At 51.5% G+C, this 13,566-nt stretch overlaps 1 protein-coding gene across 13 annotated transcripts in view; it reads left to right on the forward strand.

Annotated features, from left to right (window-relative positions):
• RTKN (rhotekin) overlaps window positions 1-13,480 on the forward strand; it is a 32,763-nt gene extending 19,283 nt beyond the window's left edge. For 3 of the 13 annotated variants that reach the window (XM_028831552.2, XM_015112538.3, XM_015112541.3), the window contains 11 exons: window positions 6,714-6,913; window positions 8,716-8,777; window positions 8,875-8,928; window positions 9,028-9,145; window positions 9,337-9,546; window positions 10,408-10,502; window positions 10,613-10,719; window positions 10,944-11,072; window positions 11,746-11,914; window positions 12,066-12,170; window positions 12,767-13,458. In XM_028831552.2, coding sequence (XP_028687385.1) covers window positions 6,714-6,913; window positions 8,716-8,777; window positions 8,875-8,928; window positions 9,028-9,145; window positions 9,337-9,546; window positions 10,408-10,502; window positions 10,613-10,719; window positions 10,944-11,072; window positions 11,746-11,914; window positions 12,066-12,170; window positions 12,767-13,098 — 1,581 coding nt within the window. In that variant the 3' untranslated portion in view covers window positions 13,099-13,458. 13 annotated transcript variants of the gene reach the window in all.
• The last annotated feature ends 86 nt before the right edge of the window (window positions 13,481-13,566 follow it).

The raw sequence follows: 13,566 nt of genomic DNA on the forward strand, positions 1-13,566 counted from the left end.
CTGCTTAAAGTGGGGAGAGGGACAGGTGGTTCCCTATGCCTTGTGTTGGGTGCAGTGTGTGGACCCAGGCTCAGTTCTGCCCATCGTAGTCTTATGTTTGCAGCAGGGTTTTTACACCTATTTCAGGAAGCTCTGTGGGTGAGTGTAGATGTCTGTTCTGGGGACAAGGGTTCCTTTTAGGTATGGGAAGAAGAGAGGAGTTCAGTGTGAGCGAGGTTTGCAGAAAAGATGTAGCTTTACTAGAGAAGAGAAGGACTCTGGGCTATGAGTAAGGATTCTGCTGGCCCTTGAGATGGCAAGGTGCTGTTTATTCATGTATTTGTTTTTTTCAATTATTTATAGAGACGAGGTCTCACTATATTGCCCAGGCTGGTCCTGGCTCAAGCGATCTCCCTACCTCGACCTCCCAAAATGTCGAGATTACAGGTGTGAGCCACTGCACCTTGCCCTATGTATTCTTTTTTTTTTTTTTTTTTTTGAGACGGAGTCTCACTCTGTCACCCAGGCTGGAGTGCAGTGGCCGGATCTCAGCTCACTGCAAGCTCCACCTCCTGGGTTCACGCCATTCTCCTGCCTCAGCCTCCGGAGTAGCTGGGACTACAGGCGCCCGCCACCTCGCCCGGCTAGTTTTTTGTATTTTTTTAGTAGAGACGGGGTTTCACCGGATTAGCCAGGATGGTCTCGATCTCCTGACTTTGTGATCCGCCCGTCTTGGCCTCCCAAAGTGCTGGGATTACAGGCTTGAGCCACCGCGCCCGGCCTACCTATGTATTCTTAAACACATGTATAGAACATGTACTATGTGCCAAACTCCTTTCTAGACCGTAAGATACCTCAGTGAACAAGCCAAGAAAGTTCCATTGTAGTGGGAGAACAGAAATATACATACAAACACATAAATAATATCACGTAAAGAAATTATGATGAAAATGGGGATGTAATGAAAATCAGATGAGGCAGGCAATGTTAGATGTGAGGTCAGGGGAGGCCTCTGTTGGGAGATCTTTGAGCTAAGCTCAGGAGGATTTGGAGATACGTGAAGATTGGAGGAAGGGCAAAGGCCCTGAGATGAGGATGAGGGTAATATATTTGTGGGAAAGAGAGCCAGTGTGGCTGGAATATAGTAGTTGGGGTGGAGCTGATGGGCAGGGGCCAGATCATGCAGGGCCTTGAAGACCATGATAAAGCACCTGGATTTCACCTTAAGTGTGATGTTGGGCCATGGAAGGGTTTTAAGCAAGGGAATGACCCATGAGTCATGTTTTTAAATGATGGCTGCTATGGAGAATAGGCTGGTGGGAAGTTGATGGTAGGGTTGGGCGTGGAGGGTTGGCAAGAGAGGTCGCAAATGTCCAGCTGGGAGGCTGTTTCAGTAATAGGGTAGTAAACCTGGTGGTGTGAATTAAAATGCTCATGGTGGAGAAAGGGAGTAGATTTAAAATGGTAGTGGTAGGTCTGACAGGATTTGCTGATGGATTGAATGGGGGGGGGGGGTAAGGCAAAGAAAGAGAACTCCAGGATGATTCCCAGGTATGTGGCTAAGCAACTGGGTGGTGTGGCTGTTTACGGAGGTGGGGAAGATGGAGGAAGCTGTGGAAGTGACTGCCTGGACCAGGCAGGGGCTGCTGCTGAGAGGTCAGAGGCAGGACTGCAAAGAGTCTAGATCAGGATGTGCTGCCCTGCTCAAGCCCTGCCCCTACTCCCTGGATCATAGTAGATGTTACTGGTCAATTTTGGCATTCTTTATCAATGAGCCCAGAGTCGGCCTCAGAATCTTTCTCAGGACCATCTTGGCATAAACTGTGCAGGTTGTGTCTGTCCTTCACACAGGTGCCAGCCAGAGGTGAGAGTCCTGGTCTGGTTTCAACTGCATCAGGAGAGAGCACCTTTATCTATTTTTTTTTTGCCTGGAGAGGGTCAACTTTTCCTAATTTGTAGAAAGGTGTCCAGTGAACTCGTTGGGACTCTACCTAATTATCCTCCATCAGTGCATGAGATAAAACCTATTTGCCATTCATAGTCCTCTGCAGTGTCCATGTCAGTTACAGTTGCTGTAGCCATATTTCAAGTGCTCGATGGCTACTGAACATTTCCATCACCGCAGAAGGTTTTATTGGACAGAGCTGGTCTAGGTATGTAAATGTTTAAATTCTGCATCCTGCCCTCCTCCAAAAAATGTAATTTTTCTCTGTGGGAGGCCTGTTCAAGTTCTGGGGCAGAAGAGAGGCTTAGTTTCACTTTGGTCACTCTCCTTTAGGAGAGGGGCTGAGGGTGCTGTGTTCTTTCTCAACCAAGTTCAGCAGGTCCTCAAAAGAGAGACCCATTGATGTTTCAGGGAATGTTAAGAGAGAGAGTCATGGAAGAGTAAATCCCAGAAGACTTTCTGGAGGAAGTGACTCAAGCTGCAAGTAAAGGGAGCTTGTTTTAAAACATGTGCTAGGCCTGGGTAGAGATGAGACTTTCCCATATAATTCTCAAACAGTGCTACGAAGGAGGTGGAATACTCCCCATTTTACAAATCAGGCTCCAGGGGTCAAATTCTCTGGGCTTGTCAAGTCCCTAAGCCAGGATTTGTACTTAGCCCTGGTGGAAATTCTGAAGGAAACAGAGGGTGGTGAGAAGCAGAGCAGGAAGTCAGAGACAGAAGAGAGTGGGAGGGGTGGAAGGAATATCAACAGGGGGCCTAATGTGTGGGGGGCACATGACTCATTCTCTAGCCCCTTGGGATCTGACCCAGGTCCAGCTGACACCCAGCTCTGGGCTCTTTCCCAGGGGAGCCTGGGGGAAATGATGCCCACTTGGGGAGAGGGTGCGTTTGGGTGGGGAGGGGGCAACAAAGAACTATCCCTGGGGTGGGGAAACGCTAGAAGCACAAGGGTCCAGATCCTGAGCCAGGATTCCCAGTTCCTCTGCGTGAAAAGGTGGGAGCCAGTTTCCTAGGGCGCTCCCGGCCTTGGGCCTTGGGAGAGTGGATTTGGGGCTGGAGAGCAGTAAGGAAATAGAGGAGGTGTCTGGGCTTGTGGTCCCGCTCATCCATGCTAGGCCCAGCGACCTCCCTAGGGCCCCAGCTCTCCTAATGTATACACTATCCGCCCTCCATACTCTCAGGCAAGGGGTCAACTTGGAGGGCAAACGCTACGCGGGAGGGGCCTCCCGGAGCTGGAGCACGTCGTGAAGGCCAGGAGCTTTTCCAGGGCGGTGGGGCGCACTCCCGGAGGTCCCTTCCTGCCGCGACGGAGTCTCGGTGGAAGCACCGCCTTGAGCCAAGCCCAACCAGGTGCCCGGAGGGACCTCCAACGCCCTGGTACCCTTCAGTTGCTCTCGCGGCAATTGGGAGCTGATGTCACCAGCGCCCTGATCGCTGTGGCTGGAGGCGGTGCAGCTACGCCGGCGCCCTGGCTCCTCCGATTTCCCGCGGCCCTCGGGCCCCGCAGGCTCCCCAGGCCAGTGCAGCTCTCTGGACTTCGCGCGCCTGTGCGCGCCTCTCGCAATGGACAGGGCTTGGGAAGGATCCGTGAGTGCTGGGACTGGGATGAGACTAGCCAAGATGGGGGTTGAGGACACCTCTGTGTCCCCTTCCTGCTGGGCTCACCCATTTGGGATGTTTGTGGCTGAAGCTGGGTGCAGACTAGGGTGGGGGTTGGCAGGCAGTGTAGAACCCTGGTGCAGACAAAACTAGACTGGGAGGACCTATGTAGTCTGAAAGGGCTTCTTGGTGGAGGGACTTTGGGAAAGGGCTGGCTTATTACAGAAGGAAAACAGGTGGATGGTGATGGGGGAAGGTGATAAAAGTCCGGCCTAGCACGGTGGCCCAGAAAATAGCCAAGGAAGCATCTGTAGGCAGGCAGGACAGGGGTTTTAGAAGAGGGAAATTAGGGTGTTCAGGTCTGAGAGACTTGAAGGCTGGAGCCACTAGGGACAGATACAAGGGCACAGGGTATGGAGGAGAGCTGGTATGAGGAAAAAGACAGGTTTGGGGTGGTCACATTAGTTCCCCTGTTTCAAATGGGTGGCTCGACTTGTCTCCTGAACCAATCTGTACACTGTGATGGAGTTAGTCTTCCAACTCCTCTCTGAAGCTTTCCTTGATCACCCCAGCCAGAAGCAAACAGAGTCTGTTTCTTGTGAGCATGATTGTGCCATGACATGGCACTTATGGAGCAGCCATTAAAGTTGTCATCTCTCATCTCCCAGCTGGATTTTAAATGTACAGCCTTGCAGAGCACAGGAATGCTCCAGTGAGTAAATGCTGCTACCGCCAAAGTATAGCATCATGAAAATAAGCATCCCTGCCATTGATGTATGCCGCATGCTGGGCACTGTGCTAAGTGCTTTAAGTTCCTGCCTCACAGAATTCTCACAGCCCTAGGATCTAGGGACTATTTCCATTCCTGCTTTACAGATGGGGAAACTGAGGCTTAAGGAGGTTGAGCTAATTGCCCATTGCTTTTTAAGAAGCAGGAAGGGCTCCTTTCTAAATGAATGCTCCTGAGAATCCTGGTGTCTCTCCCAGTGCCTCTCAGCTGGCCCTTATCCACAGTCTCTCACTCCTGGACCACCTACCTTCCCATCCCCATTCCTTGCCTCTGACCTTATCTCCCAAGCTCAGAGGGCCAGTAGGTGTTGGGTCTTCTAGTCTTCTAATTTGGGGTGTATAGGGCTCTGTGCAGCATCAATGAACACTGTAGGTGGTATGCTCCTTGTCCACTGATCCCTTGCCAACTAGATGTCCCCAGCATCACTTGAGTCTGAGGGATAACTCTCATTTGCCTTTCCTTCTATCCATTCCCATAAGTTGGTGGTTCTCAACCTGGCTGTACCTCAGAATCACTTGGGGACTTTTCCAAAAGTACATATGCCCTACTCCTAGAGATTCTTATTCTGCAAATCTTAGGTAGGGCCTGGTCATTTTTTTTTTAAACTCCAAAGATCTAATATTTTTTAAAGGAAATACAATTTCCAGTAGTACAAAGAGTATATATAAAGTATCATTAGGCTGGGTATGGTGACTCAAGCCTGTAATCCCAGCACTCTGGGAGGCCGAGGCGGGAGGATCACTTGAGGCCAGGAGTTCGAGAGTAGGCTGGTCAACATGGCGAAACCCCATCTTTACTAAGAATACAAAAGTTCGGCTGGGCATGGTGTCTCATGCCTATAATCCCAGCACTTTGGGAGGCTGAGGCGGGTAGATCACCTGAGGTCAGGATTTCGAGACCAGCCTGGCCAACATGGTGAAACCCCGTCTCTACTAAAAATATAAAAATTATCTGGGTGTGATGGCTCACACCTGTAATCCCAGCTACTCCGGAGGCTGAGGCAGGAGAATTGCTTGAACCTGGGAGGTGGAGGTTTCAGTGAGCCGAGATCATGCCACTGCACTCCAGCCTGGGCAACAGAGTGAGACTCAGTCTCAAAAAAAAAAAAAATACAAAACTTAGTTGGGCATGGTGGTGCATGCCTGTAATCTCAGCTATTCAGGAAGCTGAGGCACAAGAGTCACTTGAACCTGGAAGGCGGAAGTTGCAGTGAGTTGAGATCGCGCCACTGCACTCCAGCCTGGGTGACAGAGTGAGACTCAGTCTCAAAAAAAAAAAAGTATCATAAATGTTTTCCATTCCTGGCTCCCAGGCCTAAAATCACTAATATTTTATGCATAAATATGCATATCTATATATATGTATATATATGCATGCATACACATATATATCATACATGTATGTGTAATACTACCATTCTTTCCTCACATAATTTATTTTGGAGATTGTTTCATATCTGTATACAAATGCATACCTCTTTAATGTCTGCAATACTACAGGGTACAGATGTGCTGTTACTTACTTAACCAATGTCCTACTGAGGGGGTTTTAATTTTGATTTTTTTTTTTTTTTTTTTTTTGAGACGGAGTCTCGCTCTGTCGCCCAGGCTGGAGTGCAGTGGCCGGATCTCGGCCCACTGCAAGCTCCGCCTCCCGGGTTTATGCCATTCTCCTGCCTCAGCCTCCCGAGTAGCTGGGACTACAGGCGCCCACCACCTCATCCGGCTAGTTTTTTGTATTTTTTTTTAGTAGAGACGGGGTTTCACCGTGTTAGCCAGGATGGTCTCGATCTCCTGACCTCGTGATCCGCCCGTCTCGGCCTCCCAAAGTGCTGGGATTACAGGCTTGAGCCACCGTGCCCGGCCTTAATTTTGATTTTTAAAACAATGCTGCAATGAATATTTTTGTATGTATGGCTTTACCTAGTTATATGTGAAACTATATGTGTAAGATAAACTCCTAGATATTGGATAGCTGGATTAGAGGATATATGAATTTGTAGTTTTCATAGATTTTTTTCCAAATTGCACTCAAAAGAGGCTGAAGGAATTTATACTTCCAACCATCAAATGCATGAGGGCATCTCTATTTTTCTTATTTGTTATATATATTTTTTAGAGGTGGGGTCTCACTATGTTGCTCAGGCTGGCCTTTGATCTCCTAGGCTCAAGGGATCCTCCCGCCTCAGCCTCCCTCACACACCACTGCACCTGGCTACAAAGCTTCTCTGGATATTCGTGGGCAGCTGAGATTGACACCCAATGCCTGCTCTTGAACTGCCTAAAACATTAGTTTCTTGTCAGTTTTACTGGCCACAGCCCACTTGGGGACTGGGGAGTGCTTTAGCCTGTCCTCTGACTGACATTTCCTTCTCACCCTCCCCCCAACCCTGGCTAGGACACGGAGTTGCAGAGGAAGCTAGACCATGAGATCCGGATGAGGGAAGGGGCCTGTAAGCTGCTGGCAGCCTGCTCCCAGCGAGAGCAGGCTCTGGAGGCCACCAAGAGCCTGCTAGTGTGCAACAGCCGCATCCTCAGCTACATGGGCGAGCTGCAGCGGCGCAAGGAGGCGCAGGTGCTGGGGAAGACAGGCCGGCGGTGAGCAAGGGGGAGGCAAGGCCTTGATGGAGGCAGGAGGCCTTCTGGGTGGTGATGGTGCAGTGTGTGCATGTGTGGCATGTGGACCACCTTAAAGATGACTTCCCCATGAAGTCTTATCAGGGACCTGGGAGAGACCTTGGTGTTTTACCACCATTATGTGTTGCCCAGAGGCGCATTTGTGAGTAGGCAGGGCAGGACTTAGGAAAGTCAGTGTGTCTAGTGAAAGGTAGCTGATCTGAAGGGTAGCAAGTAATGCAAAAGCACTAATTTGCTAAGCCCTGTCTGTGATCCAGTAAGACTGGCTACCTGGCTTTTGGAAAATTAATTTCCTCAATGCTGGTTCACAAAATGGCCAATTTACCACATACCGACAATAGTTTGTTATCCGGGGTTCACCATCAGAGGCAGGGAGTGGGAAAGGAAATAAGAAACCACTTAAGGAAAGCCTACCCATTCAAACAAATTAGATTGTGCATTCTAAAAGGGTGCAGCTTCTGGACATAAAATGTAAGCAACACTGACATTAGACTGTTGATCTGACAAGTCTATAATGACTTAAGTGATGCCATGATAAAACCAAAATAGTGGGGAAAATATTTGGCAAATTATTCTAAGAATATGCCAATTTGGATAAAGTGGTCATTTGGAGAACTGGTTTTTAGGAAAGTGGCCTACTTACTCCACTGAGGCTGCTTGGGGAATTAGTCCCAGCCCCTCACAGGCGTGGTGCTCATTCCACCCATGAAGGCTGACACAAGGGGAGGTTGCCAGGAGCTCACCCATGAAGCTACCAGAAGGCAGAAAACCCACTCTATGGCTATCCCATGAAGCTAGAGGAAGGGCAAGCTGGCGGGGGGACAGCCTCTCCTGAAAAGCAGCATGGACAGACTCTGTCCTGCCGAAGTCCTCACACAGCCCACACAGGTGATTTGAGGTACACCCCAAGTGCCTGGCAGCTAAACACATTGCCATTAGTGCCACATCATTTAGCTTAAGGCTCTACTAAGTCAGTAATTACTTTAGTGGCATTATGGATAAGTACAGATGAACTGGCAGTCGCTTCAGGAAAGAGACACATGTGGTGAGTCCTGATGCGCGGGGAGGGAAGGAAGGTGGGGTGTTGGGCCCTGCAGTGGGGTGGGTAGGGGGCTGCAGAACTTGGGGCACTAGTAGGGTACAGCATATAGGGCCAGGAGGAAAAAGGAGAAATCAAAGTTGGGGAGTGGTAGGGAAGGAAAAGGGTCTGTAGTGAATAGAATGTAACTCTTCCCTATTGGTGATTTCCCTTTGAACAAACGTTGGCCAAATTATTTTCTGACCCAGTACCCTCCTATATCAAAGCAGTGATGGGATAGTGGGAAATAAGCAGCCTTCCTATTGTTAAAAAAAAAAAAAGAAAACAGAAAGAAAAAAAAAGCCTGGAAATGCCTCTAAGGCAGGGGTTTAATGGAGAGCCCTGGAAATGAAGTCTCTCTGTGGGCACCTGTCCCCTCAAGGCCACACCTGTCCTTGGCAGGGGTCTGGAGAGGTGGTCAGGGAGGGTGCTTGGAGAGAGGAGCCCTGAGCTTGTGCCTTATGTGTGAGTTAACGTGGCTTGAGTGTCCCTGGTGTCCCCAAGCCTGGCAAACTGCTGGGTTCAATGGACAACTTTCCCTTTATAGTCCCTCAGCCCTGCCTGTCAGCCTGGCTGGGGACCTGGTGGCTGAAGCCCTGGGACCAGGGCGATCCTAGAGTCCTTGGGCAGAGCAAGGGGGAATAGTGGCTAGAGGCCAGGCCAGGACATTGTTATTTATCCACAGGCCTTCTGACAGTGGCCCGCCCGCTGAGCGCTCCCCCTGCCGCGGCCGGGTCTGCATCTCCGGTAAGAAGCACAGCTACCCCAGCTGCTGGCACCCCTTGCCCAAGCACACGGCCTTTTGCCCCATCTCAACATCTGTTCCTACCCCCCTGCCCCTTAGACCTCCGGATTCCACTCATGTGGAAGGACACAGAATATTTCAAGAACAAAGGTGGTGAGTTCCACACACCCTGGGACAGATTCAGGGGAATGACCCTGACGTAGGAGGCTCTTGTGGGACGTGTTTTTTGAGTTTTGCCCTCTTTGTTCCTAGACTTGCACCGCTGGGCTGTGTTCCTGCTACTGCAGCTGGGGGAACACATCCAGGACACAGAGATGATCCTGGTGGACAGGACCCTTACAGACATCTCCTTTCAGAGCAATGTGCTCTTGTGAGTACCTCAAACTGTGGCTCCCTTCCTCCACTCTGCTCCAGTTCTAGATGAGCAAGTTCCAGGGGAGGAAGCTGTGGGTGGGGGGCACCTGGCCTTCCCTGTGGAGCTGTCCTGCACTTGCCCCACCCACATCCCCCACCCTCTGCCTCCCTGGACTTTCCTGTGATCACCCTCCTTCCTCCCACCAGCGCTGAGGCGGGGCCAGACTTTGAACTTCGGTTAGAGCTGTATGGGGCCTGTGTGGAAGAAGAGGGGGCCCTGACTGGTGCCCCCAAGAGGCTTGCCACCAAACTCAGCAGCTCCCTGGGCCGCTCCTCAGGGAGGCGTGTCCGGGCATCGCTGGACAGTGCTGGGGGTTCAGGGAGCAGTCCCATCTTGCTTCCCACCCCAGCTGTTGGGTAAGGCCTTGCACACTGCCACTACCCTCAGCTGCCTATATTCGGCCCACAGGTGACCTTTGAACTGTGTTGAGTGTGCAGAACCCATTTTGCATTGCTGCCAGGATGTGCAGACAGACATGAATGAGCAGTGGCCACGTAGCTGGGAGGCATTCCAGCCCACGCCCCAGAGCTGGGCTGAAGCCAGTCCAGAATACCAGTAGGAAGGCAGGGAGACTTAGGCCTTGGGGTCTTAACTTTTTAGTAGCAGCAAATACATTTTATTTTTAGAGACGGGGTCTCGAACTCTTGGGCTGAAGTGATCCTCCCGCCTCGGCCTCCCAAAGTGGTAGAATTACAGGCATGAGCCACAGCACTCAGCCTAGCAAATACATTTTATGTGGATAGAGCAGAGCTTCTTGGTTGGAGCAGAGTACCCTGGACCTGTGGTGGTATCTACATGCACCCGGAGACACCTCATGGGACCACTGAGACTCTGAGAAGCAGTTTGAGAACCTTTGGGTAGTCAACAGAATACTGATTTTGGACACAGATATGGGTTCAAATTCAAACTCCCCCACTTTCCAGTTACAAACTATGGGCAAGTTTCTTAACCTCTCTAAGCCTCAAGTTGCCTCATCTAGTTGAAGAATGCCACCAACCTCACAGGGCTGTCATAGGAATACAGTGGGATAAAACATATAAAGCATAGGTCCTGACACTTAGCTGGAGCTCAGTAAATGTTCATTCCTAACCCTCTGGGGAGACAAGCGAGTTTTCTGTGGGGCAGCCTGAACAATGGGGCAGATGTGCTCAGCCCTTAGAGTTCCTGCTGGCCAACACGCCCCTCCCTCGGCTGATGCTCTCTCCTATCTCCCTTAGTGGTCCTCGTTACCACCTCTTGGCTCACACCACACTCACCCTGGCAGCAGTGCAAGATGGATTCCGCACACATGACCTCACCCTTGCCAGTCATGGTAAGCATGTATGTGCATGGGGGACACACACATGTGATGGTGAGAAGAGGGGCTGTGGGACGGTCCCCTTCTCATTCCCCTACCTCACCCTGCACTTCCTCCTCCCCCAGAGGAGAACCCTGCCTGGCTACCCCTTTATGGTAGTGTGTGTTGCCGTCTGGCAGCTCAGCCTCTCTGCATGACTCAGCCTACTGCAAGTGGTACCCTCAGGGTGCAGGTGAGGTGAGAGGGCCCTGAGGAGTGGAAGGGAGCAGGGAGAAGGCAGAGGAGAGCTGGATAACCAGGAATAGAAGAGCTAATGAAAAATCAAGATTTGGGTGGAAGAAATGGGATATGACCAGATGAGGGGAGGAATGGACAGCAGGGTGGACAAAAGGGGGGCTGAGAAGAGAGATACTGGGGGGTGTGACTTCCCCAGAAAATGTTGAGTCATTTGTGCAGCCAGCTGGGGAGATGCAGAACTGGGCACAAGTGCATGGAGTTCTAAAAGGCACAAACCTCTTCTGTTACCGGCGACCTGAGGATGCAGACACTGGGGAAGAGCCGCTGCTTACTATTGCCATCAACAAGGTGATGGGTCCCTTGTGGTAAGGCCACCAAAGGCACAGGCCCAGGAGCCTCTCCTTCAGGCCCCAGGAGGGTGGGCACGTACCTCAGAGAGATAGAAGCAGGCCTCCTGCTCCTGACAGTGCCACATCCAGCTTCTGGGGCCCGTATTCTCCCCACCACAGCATCACTGGGAGAGGACTGTCCCATTCATTTGCCATCCTCAGTCCCTGCCAAGTCTCAGAGAGGGTTTTCCCGCCTGCCAGTTCAGGGCTTTTCATCCTCTCTCCTTCTTCTCCCTCAGATTCCAATTTGTATCTATTTTACCACTTCCCATTTCTCTCCAGGTCCAATTGCCCTTCTTTGCTCCCCATCCCTTTTATTGGCTTTCCTACCTACTTTTTGGCAATTCTGAGGGACCTCTGGCTGGAGCATCCTTGCCTACCTCTGTGTCTTCCCTGCCTTGCTCAATCCATCTTTCCCTGTCTCAAGCTGCTCTTCCTCCCCTGACTCAGGACTGGCTGTCTCATCTCCAGCCCTTTTTTGCCATTCCTTCCTACTCTGGTCAGTAGGAGGCAAATGAGAGGGCTCAGCAAAAGCCCCGCAAGCTCATTCTTCTAAGGCAGGGGTGATCAAGGCTGCCTGATTGTCACTGCCAACTTCTGTGACCAAGGTAGACCTCTTCTTTCTCCTGCAGGAGACTCGAGTCCGGGCAGGGGAGCTGGACCAGGCTCTAGGACGGCCCTTCACGCTAAGCATCAGTAACCAGTATGGGGATGATGAGGTGACACACACCCTTCAGACAGAAAGTCGGGAAGCCCTGCAGAGCTGGATGGAGGCTCTGTGGCAGCTTTTCTTTGACATGAGTAAGAGAGAAGGGGGCTGGGTTGAACCTCTGGGAAGGACTGGAGTTTTGTCATTTTTCCTAAAGGTCTCTGTTTCAAGATTGTGTGGAAGGGAATGTAGCAGGAGAAAGGGCAGCCTGGCCTTCTCTTCTAATCAGCGCTCTTCCTCCAGGCCAGTGGAAGCAGTGTTGTGATGAAATCATGAAAATTGAAACTCCTGCTTCCCGGAAACCACCCCAAGCACTGGCAAAGCAGGGGTCCTTGTACCATGAGATGGGTAAGTGAGAGGAATGTGCACTCCAGGAAGCTAATGGGAAGTAGGGTTGGGGACTTCAAGAGAAACCAGATAATGGAAACAGAGAAAGCACACTCTGGGCTACACCAGATCTCTGGAGACCCAATTCTCACCCAATCCTGTGTGTTCTTTTCTCTTCTCCAACTCTTCTTAGAACCACCTCCATCAAAGTTCAAAACAAAACCCCAATAAGCCAGGATCATTTCATTGATTTCTTTCCTAATTTCTTGTTTTCTGTTTCCCTTTCTGCATGTGGATTCCTGTCTCTTCCTCTGACCCCTCACTTGCCTGGCACCGCTTTCGTTTTCTCCTCTTTCTTGGTTTCTTCACCCACCTCTGCTCCCCACCCGTCCCCTTCCCATCCCCATCTACCTTGTGCCCCTCATCCCACAGTTTTATCAGAGCCTATAGCCCCAGGGGGCCTAGGTGAGGGGCTGCTCCTGCAGGATAACGCAATCTCGGCTGAGATCCGGGCTTTGCTTTCCTCCTATTACAGTGACAGGTGATAGGGCTGGGTAGGCTTGGGGCCTGAGCTCTGACTAGCCCACCCCTCCCCCAATCCCTTCCTGGTGCCACAGCTATTGAGCCGCTGGATGACATCGCAGCGGTGACAGACATCCTGACCCAGCGGGAGGGCGCAAGGCTGGAAACACCCCCACCCTGGCTGGCAATGTTTACAGACCAGCCTGCCCTGCCTAACCCCTGCTCGCCTGCCTCAGTGGCCCCAGCCCCAGCCTGGACCCACCCCCTGCCCTGGGGGAGACCCCGAACCTTTTCCCTGGATGCTGTACCCCCAGACCACTTCCCGAGGGCTCGCTCGGTTGCCCCCCTCCCACCTCAGCGATCCCCACGGACCAGAGGCCTCTGCAGTAAAGGCCAACCTCGCACTTGGCTCCAGTCACCAGTGTGAGAGAGAAAGGTGCTGGCATAGGATCTGCCCAGAAGAGAAAATGACCCATGCACAGTCGGGCTCTGGATACGGCGCTGTCTATAGCAAGCTGGCCAGTCTGGCCTCCTGTTCCTCTGCTGGACCTGGGGTAGGCTGCAGGGGTGGGCAGGAGCCCCTCTTAAATTGTGGTTGCCATGGTACTGAGGGACTCATTCCTGGGGCTGGCTGGGACCTCCCTAAACCCTTCCTGGAAGAAAACTGGAACCAACTCTGCCCTACCTCCCTGCACTAACCAGCTTTGAGGATGGCACTGAAGAACCCTTGGAGGAAACATACCTCCCTTGTGACTCCCACATCAACCATTAAAGCTATTTAACAGCAGCCTTCACCTGGCTCCTGAGGACAGGGTGCCTCTCTCTGCCTGGTCTAGACCTGCCTCACTTCATCCCTGGAGCGTAGTTTACCAGCTGTGAAATATGACTGTGATAC

This window comes from Macaca mulatta, chromosome 13, assembly GCF_049350105.2.
Source record: "Macaca mulatta isolate MMU2019108-1 chromosome 13, T2T-MMU8v2.0, whole genome shotgun sequence".
Classification (NCBI taxonomy): domain Eukaryota; kingdom Metazoa; phylum Chordata; class Mammalia; order Primates; family Cercopithecidae; genus Macaca; species Macaca mulatta.